The sequence below is a fragment of the Phaseolus vulgaris genome, chromosome 5, assembly GCF_000499845.2.
Source record: "Phaseolus vulgaris cultivar G19833 chromosome 5, P. vulgaris v2.0, whole genome shotgun sequence".
Lineage (NCBI taxonomy): Eukaryota > Viridiplantae > Streptophyta > Magnoliopsida > Fabales > Fabaceae > Phaseolus > Phaseolus vulgaris.
Window position 1 is genome coordinate 9,740,633 of NC_023755.2, and position 15,901 is coordinate 9,756,533.

The following is a 15,901-nucleotide window of genomic DNA, read 5'->3' on the forward strand; positions in this document are numbered from 1 at the left end:
TTAATAGGATCCTTGCTTTATCTTACAGCTAGAAGGCCAGACATAATGTTTGTTGTATGCCTTTGTGCTAGATTCCAGGGAGTCACATCTCAAAGCTGCTAAAAAGATTTTAAAATATTTGAAAGGAACATCTATTGTTGGGTTATGGTATCCCTCTCATTCACCTATACAACTTATTGGGTGTTCTGATTCTGACTTTGCAGGTTGCAAGCTAGACAAGAAGATTACTAGTGGAACCTATCATCTTCTTGGCTCAGGTTTGATATCATGGCATAGCAAGAAGCAAGCATGTGTAGCCCTTTCCACTACTGAAGCACAGTACATAGCTGCAGGAAGTTGTTGTGCTAAGATTTTGTGGATCAAGCAGCAAATGGAAGACTTTGGGTTAAAAGTCAGCAAGGTTCCATTATTCTGTGACAATACAAGTGCAAACAACCTCACAAAAAATCAAGTTCAACACTCCAAAACCAAACATATTAAGATCCGACATCACTTTTTTCGTGATCATGTAAATAATGGTGATTGTGAAGTGCAATTCATTGCCACTGAAAGACAGCTTGCAGACATCTTCACCAAACCTCTATCCAAGGACAGGTTTTTCTCATTAAGGAATGAGTTAGTAATCATTGATTCACAAGCTTTACCTTAATCTTTTTATATTGTTTTTATCCCTTCTTAGACTCTATTTGTGAAGAAAAATAGGGGGAGAAGTGGCTTTGGGATTGTAATCATCTAATTCCCACACTTATTCTATTTAACATCTGCTTAGGTGTATGATAAATTGTTGAACTCTGGTAATTTTAACCGGTTAATCCTATGTTTTAACAAGTTGTTTTTCTGTTGTTGCATGTGTGTGTAACTGGTTTTCACACTGATTAGATTGATGTTCCTGTTTGGAAATCATCTAGTGGAAACTAGTTCTGTGATACTTGATATATCTGGAATAGATGATCTCTTGTACCTGCATCTTTTTGTGATTTCAGGTTGTGCCAAATTCTAAACAGAAATTTCTAAAGCAACCCAGGGATTTGTTTTCATCAAATAGATGGAGAATGTTGAAAATGAAGTTTTGATGCCATCAAATCCATGAAGACAACTTGAAAACTTTGTTGTTGTGTTTATGGTTTAGTTCTAGGTAGTTTAGAATTTGCTAGATACACTCCTAATCAATTCACAACTGAATCAATTTGGTTTTAAAAAGGAAAAATGTTTTTCAAAGCTAAGTAAAAATCAACTTGGTGATTTCTCGTTTTAATCAATTGTTTTTCCTCAGCCTGTGAAGGGTCTTTGAAATGTTTTTATTTTGGTTGACTTAACTGTCAAAACCAATTCAACCGGTTAAATCGACATTTCAGCCGGTTGATTTTTGAATTACTTAACAACTTTTTATAAAACTGTTAGATTTGTTTTAAGTTATTCACTTTGGCTCAAATTTAACTTATTAAAATGGCTAGTTTAATGAGCTATAAAACCCCTTCTTATTTTAATACACACAATAAGTGATTAGAAAAGATTTTGTGAAAGTTTGGATTTAAGAAAGCAAGATTGTGTGGATTAGGAGCAACTGTGATTTCCTATAATCAGGTATAATCTATTCCATATTCTCTTGTAATTGTTCTTTAGTTTGAATTCTTGTAAACTGTGTATCTGTAAGGTCAGATGATTGTTCTGACTGTGTGTGTAAAGTCAAAGAGGGTATGTGTTCTCGATGGTCAAGATCACCTATTTGAAGTTGTGGTGTGTTGTAATGTGTTGTTGGTTACCTAGTGAATATCCAGTAGTTTTCTAGGGACTGGATGTAGCTCTAGTATGGGGTGAATCAGTATAATTATTTGTGTGATATTCTCTCTCTCTCTCTCTCTTAGTCATTCAAAATCTGTTTGACTTGTGATTTTATTTATGCTGTCATAAACAATCAGTTAAAACGCATTTTCAGCCGATTGTTTTCCCGATAACAGTTTTAACAATTTTGCTTTCTTGGCTTATTTGATTCATTGATTTGTATATCAACATCAATCTTAGTCAGTATTTGCGAAAAACTTTCCTTAAACAATTCAACCTCCCTCTTGTCAAGTCCATTAATTCTTACAAATTGTTCAAACTCGAGTCCATTAATTCTTACAAATTGTTCAAACTCGAGTCTGAAGTTTAGATAAATATAATAATTATTTGGTTTTTGAATATGTAAATTGACATTTGATCTTGTTGTTTGATGTTTTCAATTTTTGTTTACACTCTCAATTCACCTACAATTTGTTTTTAATTCCTAAAGTCCCAAATTAGTTTGAATAAGAAAGATATTTACAATTTGTTTTTAATTCCTAAAGTCCCAAATTAGTTTGAATAAAAAAGATATTAAAGATTGAATAAAATATACATGTCTTCTTATAATCAATCTAGGTTGTGATATGTAATGCAAATTTTAGAAAAAACTTAAGATATTTAATTTCAAGAACGAAATTGAAAATCAACAACTAAACTTAAATGAGTACAATGTTGTTTCAAGCACAAACAATTCACCAAAGATCTTATAAATCACATGTTTTCTAACTTCGTCTACAAAAATCATTGCTTCTAATGAAATTCTCAACTTCATATTTGATACAAGACATTGTATCCACTCTCAGTTAATTGTTAAATTTGGCATAAGCTCACTGAAACCATTTTTTTAAAAAAGATACAAGAATGCTTACAACAGCACACACACAAATTAGAAACTTATGGACTATCAAACGGTAAAAGCTTCTGATCAGCATGAAACAATTTGCACAACAGAGGTATATCAAACGTTTACCATCATATGAACCACAAAGTAGAAGATAAATACCTTTTACAGATTTGATTTCCAAGTCAATATCAACAGCTACATTTTAACCTTGTGTTGTGATTGTAATTTAAAACCTTGGTGAAGTCATATGGATAATAGTCATATAAAAAGGTTGGTCTCTCTATCAGTCTTCTTGAAACATTATTACATTATAAGTATTTCAAGAGTAAAATATGAACCAAACAGTACTAGATCATTATTATTTATTTATATTTCCACTTTACGCAGAATGAGATTAGCACCATATTGGGGTTGGATAGTAATCACGGGAGTTGGAGCATGAGTATAGGTCGAAGAGAGTTCAAACGAGAAACGTTGTAAAATCATTGACAAAGCAATCTTTGCTTCCATCAAGGAGAAGTTTTGTCCAATGCATATCCTAGGACCCCCTCCAAAGGGAATTAGTGAAGCTCTGCCCTTTGTTGCCTTTAGAACTCCTTCAGCAAATCTCTCAGGTTTGAACTCCTTAGCATCATCACCCCATAGCTCACAATCATGATGAACCAAAATTATTGGAATGGAAACTTGCATTCCAGCGACTAATGATAGGTTTCCAAGTTTCACATCTTTACTAACTTTTCGAGCAAGACCAATTACTGGTGGGTATAGCCTAAAAACCTCATTCAAAATCATGGTAACCTGTTGCAAAAATATTCTTAGTGCCTACGTAGAGCATGTTATTGGATATCAAATGATAAATGAACTTACAATCTTAAGGTGATTCAGTCCATCAAAATCTGGTTTTCGATTGCCAAAAACTTGTAAGACTTCTTCCCTTGCACGTGTTTGCCAATCAGGGTACATACTTAATAATATCATCGTCCAAACAAGCAAAGATGAAGTGGTTTCCTGCCCTGCAAAGTAAAATAACTTGCATTCCCCAATAACATCTTCAATATTCATTCCAACATTCTTGTTGTTTCCATGTTCTTGAATTTCCTTGTGATTTGACTCGAGAAGTATGCCTAACAAGTCATTTTTAGTGGCTTCACCTGCCTTTAGTGCTTTCTCTTTGTTATTAATAATATCCATAAGTGAAGCTTTTATTTCTTTGTCAATTGCCTTCATCCTTCTATGGGTAGGAGTAGGTACAAACCTACAAGTGAACACAACCAATCCTGTAGTAATCATGATCTACGGGTTTTTCAAAGATAAAGATAGTATGATAAAGATAGTTGAAAGAGAGAGATATCACATAACATGTCACAGTATTGGTAAAATGGTTGTTGTAAACAAGTTTCTTTGATTCTTAATGATAATAAGTACTGTTTTCTAATCACAACATCCTTTGCAAAAGATTTGCATGTTTGGTTTAGTTAAATAAAGATAATCCAAAAAGCTTGATCACTTAAGTCTATCAAGTAGTCAGATATACACATTAGTCTTACCTCCATCCAGGGATGTAAACTTTAAGCATAAGTTGCACTGTTAGTTCAGTTTGCTCTTTTAGAAGTTGAAATATTCTTCGTCCTTCTTCAAAACTACTTCCAAATGCTGTTCGAGAAATAGCGTCCCTAGCCAAATTCTGAAGGAAAGGCCATACGTCCATTTCACTTGATCCATCAGAAGACGACATTTTCTCCCAATTGCCAATCAGATCATCACAACATTTGACGAATAGTGGTAACATATCCTGAGGTGTAATAAAAAAATACAAAGTGTTAAAATATTCAATGTCAACTTTGGTTGGTAAATAACCAAACTTCACATAATGTTACTTGTAGGCCAACAGATGTTACTTGCAAGAGAATACATTTTTGTGGAGGAATTTTTACATGCAAACTAAAAATAACACACATGTGGAACACAAATTACTATGTCTTCCTCACGTTTTTGAATGGCAAATTAGTTATATGAGATCTATATCTAGTAATAGGAAACTAACCTTCAACTTCTCCAAATTGAAAGCAGGATTAATTATCTTTCTGTGCTTGCTCCACTTTTCTCCCTCGTGGCTTACAAGGCCAGGAGCTAGTAACCTTACTTGTGGATTCATATTAATCTTTTCGAAGTCATATGTCTTGTTTAATACATCTTTGATTAGCTCTGGATCAGTGATGGTCACCCTTGGTGCCGGTCCAAACCACATAAAAGATTTTTTCCCTACATACCATCAACAAACAATACCAATACGCTTAAATTAAATATTAAAGGGAAGAGAGAAAAAAATCAAGAATCTAAAAGAATAGACAACTTTGTGTTGTGTGTGCTATTTGCCTTTTTGTGTGCCTGCCTATATCTTAGCCAAAAGTTGTTAAGCTTAAAGAATTAAGTCGTGTGATTTTTTAAATTAATCATGTGATGATATAACCAATAGCAGAAATTAAAGAAAATAGAATTGTCTTCATTAAAAACTTGGAAATCAGAGGAAACTACTCTGTACAATGCGATAGAAGGACTCTGAAGAAAACAAAAAAAATAAGACCCAAATCTGAGGACCAGCTCCTTACTCAGAAACACCAGGACCAATTACTCATCTCATTGATGTAAATATGGCTACAAGGCTTCTAATTCATTTTTGTAAAATTTTTAAGCGTATACTCCCCAATGATGAAACTAAACAAACATAATAACACAATGCATGTGGAACTGCAAAATGATAGGTACCAGACTGATATTCAAAATAGAATGATACAGAAATAGAAATCACTCCTTACAATCTTGAGACAGAATGGTTCATTATGGAATGAACGAGTGTACACATAGGAAACAAGAAAAAATGCCCTTATTCTCATAAACCTTACTTCCTTTACCCTGATCATTGTGTCCATGAAGCTCTATATTCCTATACACGAGTTATGGGCCTATCAACACCCTCCCCTATAAATTCCACCTTGTCTGATGAAAATCTGGTAAGATATTGCATATGTTCTCAATTATTCCAGTTTATGAGAACTTCATTTGAGTAATTGAGCAGCTTCCTGGGTCCGCTCCTTTGCAATAGTCACTTGTAATTTCCCATCCTCTGAGAGGAATTTGGAGAATTGCTTGCAAGAAACATCAACAACCACTGCTATCTATATTTGGGACATACGGAAAATTGGATGTACTTTAGCCTTCAAGGGCAGTTCCAGATTATAAGCCACTAGCCCTACCCTCTCAATGATAGCATAAGAACCATAGAACTTAGAACTAAGCTTTTCATTGTCCGTTACACCAAGATCCCAATCTATATGGTGAGCTTTCACATAAACTAAGTCCCCTACCTGAATTTCAACCTCTCTTCTCTCTATATTTGTATTTTTTTCTTCGTGTAAATCCCCAATTTCATTCAAAACTTCGGTCATATATATTCAGATGCTTTCTTTCCCATCCAAAAGAAAAGACCAACTACATATCCTCGTGCAAGGAAGGACAAATACCTTTGGGGCATTATGGTGTCATGTTTTTTAAGCATATTTAGACCTTCCCTGCCTACACCTTTGGCTTATGCAAAAAGGAACAGAGCATTAAGCTGCTTTAGTTTAGATTTGTATGCCTTGAAAGTTCACCAGTATTCTTCTTCTTCATCCTGCATATCATGTGCTGTTAAATTCTAGATGATTAAATATAAACCTAGTTTCATGTCATTTGTAATGACAGGCATCTCCAAATTATGATCATTATATTACTAATGGGATGTGACTGATGTTGATTACATTATGCAAGGTAAAAAAGTAGTTTGTTCTAACTAGTTTTACTATTCTAATTGGTCTTCTTATCTCAAATTATTGTGGCAGATTCAGTAAATGAATTCATCATATAATGAACAATTTTCATATAAATACATAATGTATTTGCAGATAACAGTTTGGTATGAGTGTGAAATGTCTCCCAGAGATTTTTCTGTACTGCTGCAATTGTCTCTTCAGATACAACTAGTTGGAGTTATAGGTGTTGATCAAAAGTCTAAATACATAAAAATAACCAATAAACTTTGAAATACTAGCTTATCAATGGAATCCACTTAGCTACTTCGTAGCTTTTGGAATTTGTCAACCTGGTGGGCACTTTTATGAGTTGTTTGGTAAGAAAAAATTAGAGGTGCAAAGATAGAATTGAATTGGAAAGAAATTTTAAAAATAGTGAACTTACTTTTTTTATTTTTTTCATTTTCCAGCATTCGAACACGGTTTGGTAGGAAAATAGTGAACTTACTTTACTGTATTATTTTTCATCTAAATTCACTTGTATCTTTATTTATTTTTATTTCTCTTCAACCAAACTCTTTTAACTTATTTCCAGATCAAAAATATTTGTTCTCCTCGGTACCAAATATACCATTAACCTTGGTCGAACATCTTGTACTCATTTTACATGCAAATAGAGAAAAAGAGCATCTAGTACATTTAAGTAATATTGAATTGAAGATACAATCATTACAGTACCTTATTACTACCCTTGTCTTTTTAATATCTGAGGATAGAGAAAAAATTGATCTTCTCTACCTTAAGCTATCCAAATTCGTGACATGTTAGTCTGCCAGTAGAAAAAACATCGCATGCAAAGGTATCCCGAACTAATTCATGAACAAATAATTGCGAATCATGTAAGTGAAATATGCTGATCTAATCTGAACAACTATTATATCACACAGTAGTTGGAGAAAAGAAAAGAAGACCTCTAACTGAACAATGAAAGACAAAACAACAGTTTCAAAAAGACAATACTAGAATGAACCATAAGCTTACCATGTGTGTTGATACTGTGATGGAAAAAGGAAAACACACGCGGCACTATGTCGTGGGAGAAGAGATTCATGGGTTTGGAGAAGGCTTCCTTTCTCATCTTCGCAAAGTCTTTGGTGTCTCCAACCAAAAGCGTATATGGATTACCTTGAAGACCTTGCTCTCTGAGAAGCCTTTCAAGCCTCTTTGGAGTGAACCATACCCAATTTAGCATCATCCATGCCCATTTTAGAACCAATATCAGAACCAGTATCAGAATCAGCATCAGAATCGTGCTACACGCTGCTTCCATTTCTCTCTCAGAAGTTTGGTGGAGCAAACAAAACTGGGAAAAGTTGATGAATAGAGGAAGGTCAACAATAAACTTCGGAACATAATGCTTCTTTGGCTTTGAACATTCCTAGATATTCTCGTCGACAATGGATCAACTTTTTCTAACATTTTTTTATTATTATGGGTCATGCTCCTTCTCCATCAACCCCCACAATAAATATTAATATTTATAATAAAAAAATAAAAAAAATCTCTTTAATAAAATCATAATCAAAATAAAATGCAAAATGTTTCAAAATTAAAAAAATTATAAATTTTTATGTCAAATAAAATTATATAATTAGTAAGAAGACTAATATCTTAACAATGCAACTCCTAATAAGGAAAAGAAAAAAATAATCTTTTTAGTGAAATATAGATTTACATTAGAGTAATTTTGAAAAAATCTAAAGTGATGTGGTGTATTTATGTATGTAGTTGTCAAAGTTTAAAACAAGAGTCTACAATCTTTGAGAATTTCTTTCATCTCCTCACAAATATCAATATTTTAGTAAAGATTATTGTTTTTAGACGATAATACTTTGACACTTTAATTTTTTCACATTCTCACTTGCCAACCACTAATATTATTATTTTACTTTAAAATTAAATTTATAATTTTAAGGACCGAGAAAAATAATCTTAAAGTAGAAATGGTACAATTAAAATGGCACCTGAATATTTTATTATTCAAGTGAAAAGGCTATATAAATAGAAATTTAGTTATTCGGGTTTCATTTTAAAAAGAACTATCATCTCTCTAAAAATTCCTTTTTCCTTTCCTCTGCCTTCTCTCTAAAATTCCGACCTCCTCGCTCATCTGTTTGACGATCGGAGTCCACCATTGGACTCCTGGCAGCGAGATCTACAATATTGACCGATCAGAATCTTTCATAGAGTATGTTCATTTTTGTTCCTTTTTCCTTTCCTCTCCCTTCTCTCTTAGATTCTGACCTCCTCTTTCGTCAGTTTGATGATCAGAGTCTGCCATTGGACTCCTGGCAGTGAACTCTACAAGATTGACCGATCAAAATCTTAGATAGAGTAAGTTCATTCTTGGATCTTTTTCCTTTGAGTTAGTTTTGATCTGGTTGGGTTGCCTTTTAATTTAAGTTTGCATGTGAGGTTTTTATCTTCAGAATTAGTCTCTATTAGCTCAGGGTCCTAGTGATGTAGTTAGATTTGTGATCAGGACTCTGTGGTGCAGGTTAGGGTATCCTTAAGCTTTTGGTGGGTTTGGAGCTCTTAGTGAGCATCTGCGAAAGTCCAGGTAAGGGAAGCTAGTTTAAAATCTTCAATAGAACCCTAGGTTAGAAGATTTGAATGTGAGTGTGACGTGGTCACCAATTCCTAATTTTGTTGCAAGATTTCTTGTTTTGAGTAGATTGTAGTTTGATTGAAATTGAAAGTGTTGTGATTGAGAATTGGTTGTTTGATTTAAATGGTTGTAGAATTAGAAATCATATATATGTATAGATGGAGATAATAACTCAAAGATTTAATGAGAGTGATTGTATCATGATGAACAGGAACTACCAATGTAATGTGTAGATTTATAATTTATGAATCGAATGAGATGTTGATTTATAATCTGATAGGTATATTAAGTTATGCATAATTTTTCTGCATATTTCGCCCAAGCTAGCAAGTTCTAGCTCAAGCTAGAAAATTATGGGTGCTCTCTGGAGGATTTTAGCTCAAGCTAGCGAATTCTAGCTCAAGCTAAAATTCTGGGTGCTCTCTGGAGGATTTTAGCCCAAGCTAGTGAATTTTAGCTCAAGCTAAAATTTTGGGTGCTCTCTGGTGGATTTTAGCTCAAGCTAGCGAATTCTAGCTCAAGCTAAAGTCTAAAAAAAAATAATAATAAATAAATAATAATAAAATATATATTAAACTAATTTTTATTTGCTTTTAAAAGATTGATTTATTTATTTCTATATAGTTTTTCTTATAAAGTATGTAAACTTTTATTTCATGTATAGTTAATTGAAAATCTCTTTAATTAGACATTTATATGATTAGTCAATGAATTGTTGTGTATTTTGAAAATTTTAAACATTGGTATGATTTGATTGTTTGATGGTGGATATTTTGAGGTTCAAAATATGAATTCTAATCAAGACATAGTATTTTCAGGAAAGAAAATACCGTGTTAAGATTGTTTAGGATGTGCATTGACTAGGGATTCGTCTAGAAGGAGATATCCTGACTCTCCTGAGATAATGGAATCATATAGATGAAGTTATTCAGGTGGTGATAGTCGAAGGAGGTTCATATGAATGGGTAAGTTGTTTGAAAGATAATTAACTTGACCTATTATATGAATTAACCCTGTCATACTAGGAGAGAGATGATATTGAGATTAATTATGCGCATAGCTGTGTGGATTTCACAGTGATGTAGTATGACAGGTGCAGATCTCTGAGTCTAAGTCAACGCACGAGTCTTCCGGAAGTAGAGTCAAGTGTCTATGTGTTATGAGTAAGTAGAAGTCTGACATGAGAAAGATGAATATTGAAATTGTTGATAGACACTTGATGGTTATGTGAAATGCATGAGAAATGATGAATTTATGTGGATGTTTAAACTCATATTTGTGTTATAATTTTTAAAAATACCTAGCTTACCCTTTGTTTTGTTTTGTGGTTGTTTTTCTTTGATCTGTGATGATCGTGTATTTTACACGGGAGCAGATGATGTTACAGGTGATAAAGTTTCTCGGTGAGAAGATGGATAATGGAAAATGTTTATTTTTTTTCTTTTGAAATTTTGTTTTAAATTTATGTAAATGTTTCAAGTCTTATGAAGAGAGAGATAATTTGAAACATTATAATAATGAAATTTTAGATATATTTGTATTATGTTTATATATTTATTTTAATATTTCATACAGATTATGGTTATAGATATGGGAAAATATAGGGATGTTACATTTGGTATCAGAGCAGTTCATCCTTAGGATGACCTGAGGGTAGTGGGTTCATTATGTTTCTTTTGCTTATAAATAATTATTGGAGTCTTAATTAAAGCTATAGTGAAAGGTTTTCAAATATTTTTTAAAAGGTTTTTGAAATCTTGTTTGTGCTATAGTAAATGTGTGTTCTAAATGAAAATTTTAGTATTAAGAATGAAAGGATCTTGATAAAGTAGTGAGGGTGCACACTCATAACTGAATCGAGATGATTCTCTATCTTAATTCTAAAAGTTTGATGTTTAGCATATATTAAATTTTTGTGTGATTCATTTTATTTTATTAAGTGTTTTTGTATTTGATTGAAAGTTGTCTTTTAGATTAACAGTTGTACATCAATAATTATTTTGGTATAATACTTTATATTATAAGTATTATGAATTTGTTGATAAACTAAAATTCTAGATGATTTTGAGATTGCTTGCCTTTGTAAGATCTAGATGTTGTCTTCTAAATGAATTGATTCTTTATCAATTACATTTTATAGGAATAGGAATAGAAATAGAAAACAATAGTTCCAAAAATCCCTAGAAAGTAAAAATGGATAGTTACCCTATAATTGTAGAGCAAGGGCAAGTTAGATTTAGTTGTGCCAAGGTTTAGTTTCAGATACATATAAGTTATGAAGAGTAAATAAGCAGTATGTTGAAGGTTTAAAGATTTAAGCACGTGTTTCCATGGGAAGTACCCGAGTTAAGTTCCAAGATGAAAGTATGAATTTTCTTTGATCTGAAGCTTGGAAAATGTTAGTGTTGATAACACAACATAAGATGGCTCTAGCTGAACAACAAAGCTTAAAAGAAAATTTGAGATTTTATGGAGAAAGAAGTTTACAAGTTGATTATATCATTTTGAGAAGTATCAATGATATTGAGAAAGAAGAAAGGTGAGATATCTTAATTGTGTTTAGATTATAGTTAGACAAAGAAAATTGTTGAAAAGGAGTAGACAGAGAAATTACTTGAAAAAAAAATCATGCAGAATGGATGTTGTTTAGTTGATATGGATTTGAAAGCATTGTGTGATTTGGAATCGACACACTAGCTTATGCCAAGTATGTAGGAGATGAATTGGATATTATTCCAGGAATGGATTGGCTATCTACCAATCACATTTTCAAAGGTTGTGCTCAATGAAAGATAGTGTTTCCAAATTCCAATGAGTTAGAATCTATGTCTACTCAACAAGTGTGGCCTGAACTGAAGAAAAGATCAAGTTGTTTTATAATTTTTGCTCAGATGGGAGTTAAGAATGAAGATGAGATGAGTAGTATACATGTGGTGAAGGAATTCGTGGAAGTATTTCCAAAAAGAAATACTTGGATTAACTCTAAAGAGAGAAGTAGAATGTTACATTGATCTGGTACCTGGAGATGGACCAATGTCAATCGGACCTTACAGAATGACTCCAACTGAGTTGACTAAATTGAAGAAACAAGTAGAAGAGATGTTAGAGAAGTGGTTAATCTGGCTCAATATATTTTCATGGGGTTTCCACTGTTGTTAGTTAAAAAGAAAGATGGAGGGTCTCAGTTGTGTGTGAACCAAGGTTATCAGACTCGAGAGTCTACTCTGACTCGTGGGAGCCTAGTAAACCCGACTCGTAAACCCGACTCATAGACTCGTAAGAGTCTACTTCACTCAAAAAATTTAACAAAAAATAAATCATTCATGATACCAAATCCATAATATTGAAATAAACAAGTTCATACACTAATAAAATAACTAAAACAACACCAATGTTTTATAATTTAAAAGTCTCATTTATCTAATCCTCTAAGAAAATCATCTAACCCTAAACAAAATAATCAATTAGCCAATCTGCCCTAAAATTAAACATAAATTCAATCTGTCCAAAGCAGTAATAAAACTTCAGGATGTCCAAAAGTCTGCCCCAAACCCAATGAACAAAAAAGCCCCAATCCATTTTTAAAAGCTTAAACCTAATTTTAAAAACCCTAATCCAATATGTCCCAATCTGTCCTCACTGCAGCAGCAGAAGTGCTTTGTGAACGGCGCGCAGTGCGACGAGGATCGCGGCGAGGCGAGGTGCGATGCGAGGAGCGGCGCGGCAAGATGCGATGCGAGGAGCGGCGCGGCAAGATGCGACGACGAGATGCTGCGGCGATGACGGCAGTGGAGAAGATGAGATCGTGAGCGTGAACCAGGGAAAACCCTAAAAAATCTAACCTAATCGCAAGAAAATGCACCGTTTTGGGTCCATTTTACGCAACTCGGTGACTCAGTCTTAAACTCGCGAGTTTGGCCGAGTTTTTCTGAGTTTGACCGAGTCAACTTCGGGTTTATGTTAAACAAATTTTAGGGTAGGTTTTTAAGGGAAGATTGGAGATTTGGATTAAAGAGAAATTATTTGACCTAAAAAGAGAAAGCTAAACGATCTTAGAATGCATAAAAGCGTCGAAAAAACCAATATTGCAACAGGGATTCTCACTTGAGCAAGAATGATTCAGTACAGTTTTCGAAAATCGATGTCTTTCTCGCTCAAGCGAGAATGCGTCAAACAAATTGGGCTTCTTTTAATGTTTTATCACTTAGCCTATCAGTGCGACACAGGAAGCCATCTAACCCTAGTAAATTAGGTTAAATAGTGGGCTAAAGACTCAACCCTAGTGTGTCGGATTAAGATGAAAACACCATTGAGTGACTTGTAACCCAATTGGGAGAATAGAAGGTTATGAGATGTGTGGCTAATTCTACCCTTTGGGATTTGAAGTAATTTGTTCGAACTCTTATGTATTGAGGTGAGATTTAAATATCATATAATATTTTGTTATTGATTAATTATTGGTATTGTTGTTTTGCTTCTAAATAGTTGTGTCATGTTTGAGAATCTTAAATATGAGTGAATGGTATTTTTAGGGTTCTGACCTAAACAACAATACTTAACATATTTGAGTGCTAAAAATAGACTTGAAATGTTAATTGCCATTAACGTCTAAGTGTGATTTTAAGTTGTTTTTATAAATATGTGAGGAATTGATATTTAGGAAACATTCTTAAGAATTTTATATGCAAGGAATCAATATAAATGACTTTTATACGGGGATCAATTTCAATCAAAGAACATAATTTAATATGCTAATCAAAATACATACGAGTGACACACATGAAACCTAATCCCTATTTTTCCAACTTGAAGCAACCAATTCTTTGTTTGTTTTCTTATTGATCATTGCCAATACAACCACTTTCAACACACTTTTTATTGTTCTGTTTTATATTTAGCAAACATTGTACTTGATAATGCAACTGTTCCTTGTGGGATCGATATTCGTCCTTAAGAACAATTATTACTTCTGACAACGCGGTGCACTTGCCGTAAAAAGTCATCAATAAGTCATCTATTGACAAATAGTGCGGAGCAGTAGTCCTTAAGGGTCTGGACGGTTAAGAGTTAACAATGAAGACAAAAATTACCTTTTAGTTTTTCTTCTCACCAATTTTGCTGGCTGGAACCGAACCGTCGTTATTGTGAGTGTCATTATAAATCAATTGTTTATAACGACAGTTCTAGAACTGTTGTTATAAAATTGTCGTTATAAATCCACATTAACGACACGTGTAAAAACTGTCATTCTGCCAAATAAATAGAAAAATAAAAAACACTTATAACGACAGTTCTAATTTGGAACCGTCGTTATAAGTGCTTATGGCAGGCTTTTAAAGACGGTCCCAGTGGGAACCATCGTTAAAAGTGTATTTTTTTTTAAAAAAAATATTTTATTATTATATACTCACTCTAATCTTGCATAAAATATGAAAGTGTACAAAATAGAACTATATGAAAATGTTTTATGTCATTCTAAAGTGTTATATATGGTTACCTTAAGGTGCATCCAAGTGAGTTTCTTTGCATTTGCACTTGCACTTCTCCTCCCACTCAAGATGTTATATCTAGAATAAGCACTGAAATACTAGGAAACATCATGCAAAATTTCAGAATTTTCTGACAAGTATAATTATGAGAACTAAAACCTCAAAAACCCTAAAAATACCTAAATAATACTTAAAAGAAAAAAGTAAACGATGGATTTTTTGAATTTTGGTGGACCCTAATCCCCTTTGGGAATGACCACGTGATTCGTTACCTCGTTTCGAGCAACTTTCATTTTTTACGCATCTCCATCCGATTTCTCTATCAAAAGTTATGGCTGTTTGAAGTTTCGTCATGCTAATTTTTACCAACTCCAAATTTGTTACTCTTCTCTTTAATGTCAGGACTCCTCCATCAAATATCCACTAAATGAAGTTTCCATAAAAAAAATTGGATAAAAAATTACTTTCTACCTATTTTAATGAATTTTACAATATTGCCTCAATTATGCAAACCAAATGAGCCTTGCTTTCTTTCTTTTTAGTGATAATACATACCTTAAACTATCCTAAACTACTAACTAATCAACACATAACATGCAATATTTATTATAAAATAAATTAAAAAAAAATTAAAATACTAACTAACCTTCTATAGTGGTTTATGGTTTAGGTGTTGCCGGCATGCAGAGGTGCTACCGCCGTGAAGGGTTGACGATGGAGGTAGTTGTTTGCACGCACGTGCAGGAGAGATGCGGCAACCACCGGTGACGTCAGATGACACATAGGGGAGGAGAGGCAACGTGGGGGTTGGGGAGCTTGGATGCTTGGTCGTGGGTGCAGCGGCGCGACACCCCACTGGTGAGTCCGAAAACGCTGGTGTGGCAAAGCCCACGGTGAAGATGAGAAGAAGAAAGGAAAGGTGCGGTGAAGAGGGTTTAGGGTTTAGAAGGAGAGGGAGGTGCAGTAAAGACGCAAAGAAGAAAAGGGAGGTGCGGTGAAGAGGGGAAGAAGAAAGGGGAGGTACGGTGAAAAGGGAAGAAGAAAGGAAAGGGATGCGAGACAAAGAAGAATGAAGGAGTGAAGAAGACTGAAGGCACAAAAGAAGAAATGGGAGCGCGAGATTTTAAAAATAACCAATTAATGACGATTCAGGCTGGAACTGTCTTTAAAACCCTACAGGCATGCTTATAATGGCGTTTCAGGGTGGAACCATCGTTAAAAATCCCACAGACACTCTTATAACAACGATTCCAGCCTGAACCGTCGTTAAAAAGGCTAAATAATTAAT

General features: G+C 33.6%; 1 protein-coding gene across 1 annotated transcript; it reads right to left on the bottom strand.

Annotated features, from left to right (window-relative positions):
- Window positions 1-2,864: 2,864 nt before the first annotated feature.
- LOC137835111 (cytochrome P450 72A68-like) lies at window positions 2,865-7,956 on the bottom strand. The gene is made up of 5 exons (XM_068643456.1): window positions 7,498-7,956; window positions 4,713-4,930; window positions 4,216-4,460; window positions 3,536-3,923; window positions 2,865-3,466 (listed from the first exon to the last, which is right to left on the bottom strand). The coding sequence occupies exons 1-5, from the start codon at window positions 7,784-7,786 to the stop codon at window positions 3,035-3,037; spliced, it is 1,572 nt and encodes a 523-aa protein (XP_068499557.1). The 5' UTR covers window positions 7,787-7,956; the 3' UTR covers window positions 2,865-3,034.
- Between the last annotated feature and the right edge of the window lie 7,945 nt (window positions 7,957-15,901).

Excerpts from the sequence above, each read along its gene's own strand:
- LOC137835111 (XM_068643456.1), bottom strand. The coding sequence starts at position 7,786 with ATGGAAGCAGCGTGTAGCACGATTCTGATGCTGATTCTGATACTGGTT. Across the intron at positions 4,931-7,497 it reads TCACAGTATCAACACACATG|GGAAAAAATCTTTTATGTGG; the intron begins GTAAGCTTATGG and ends GATGGTATGTAG. Across the intron at positions 3,467-3,535 it reads GACTGAATCACCTTAAGATT|GTTACCATGATTTTGAATGA; the intron begins GTAAGTTCATTT and ends TTTTTGCAACAG.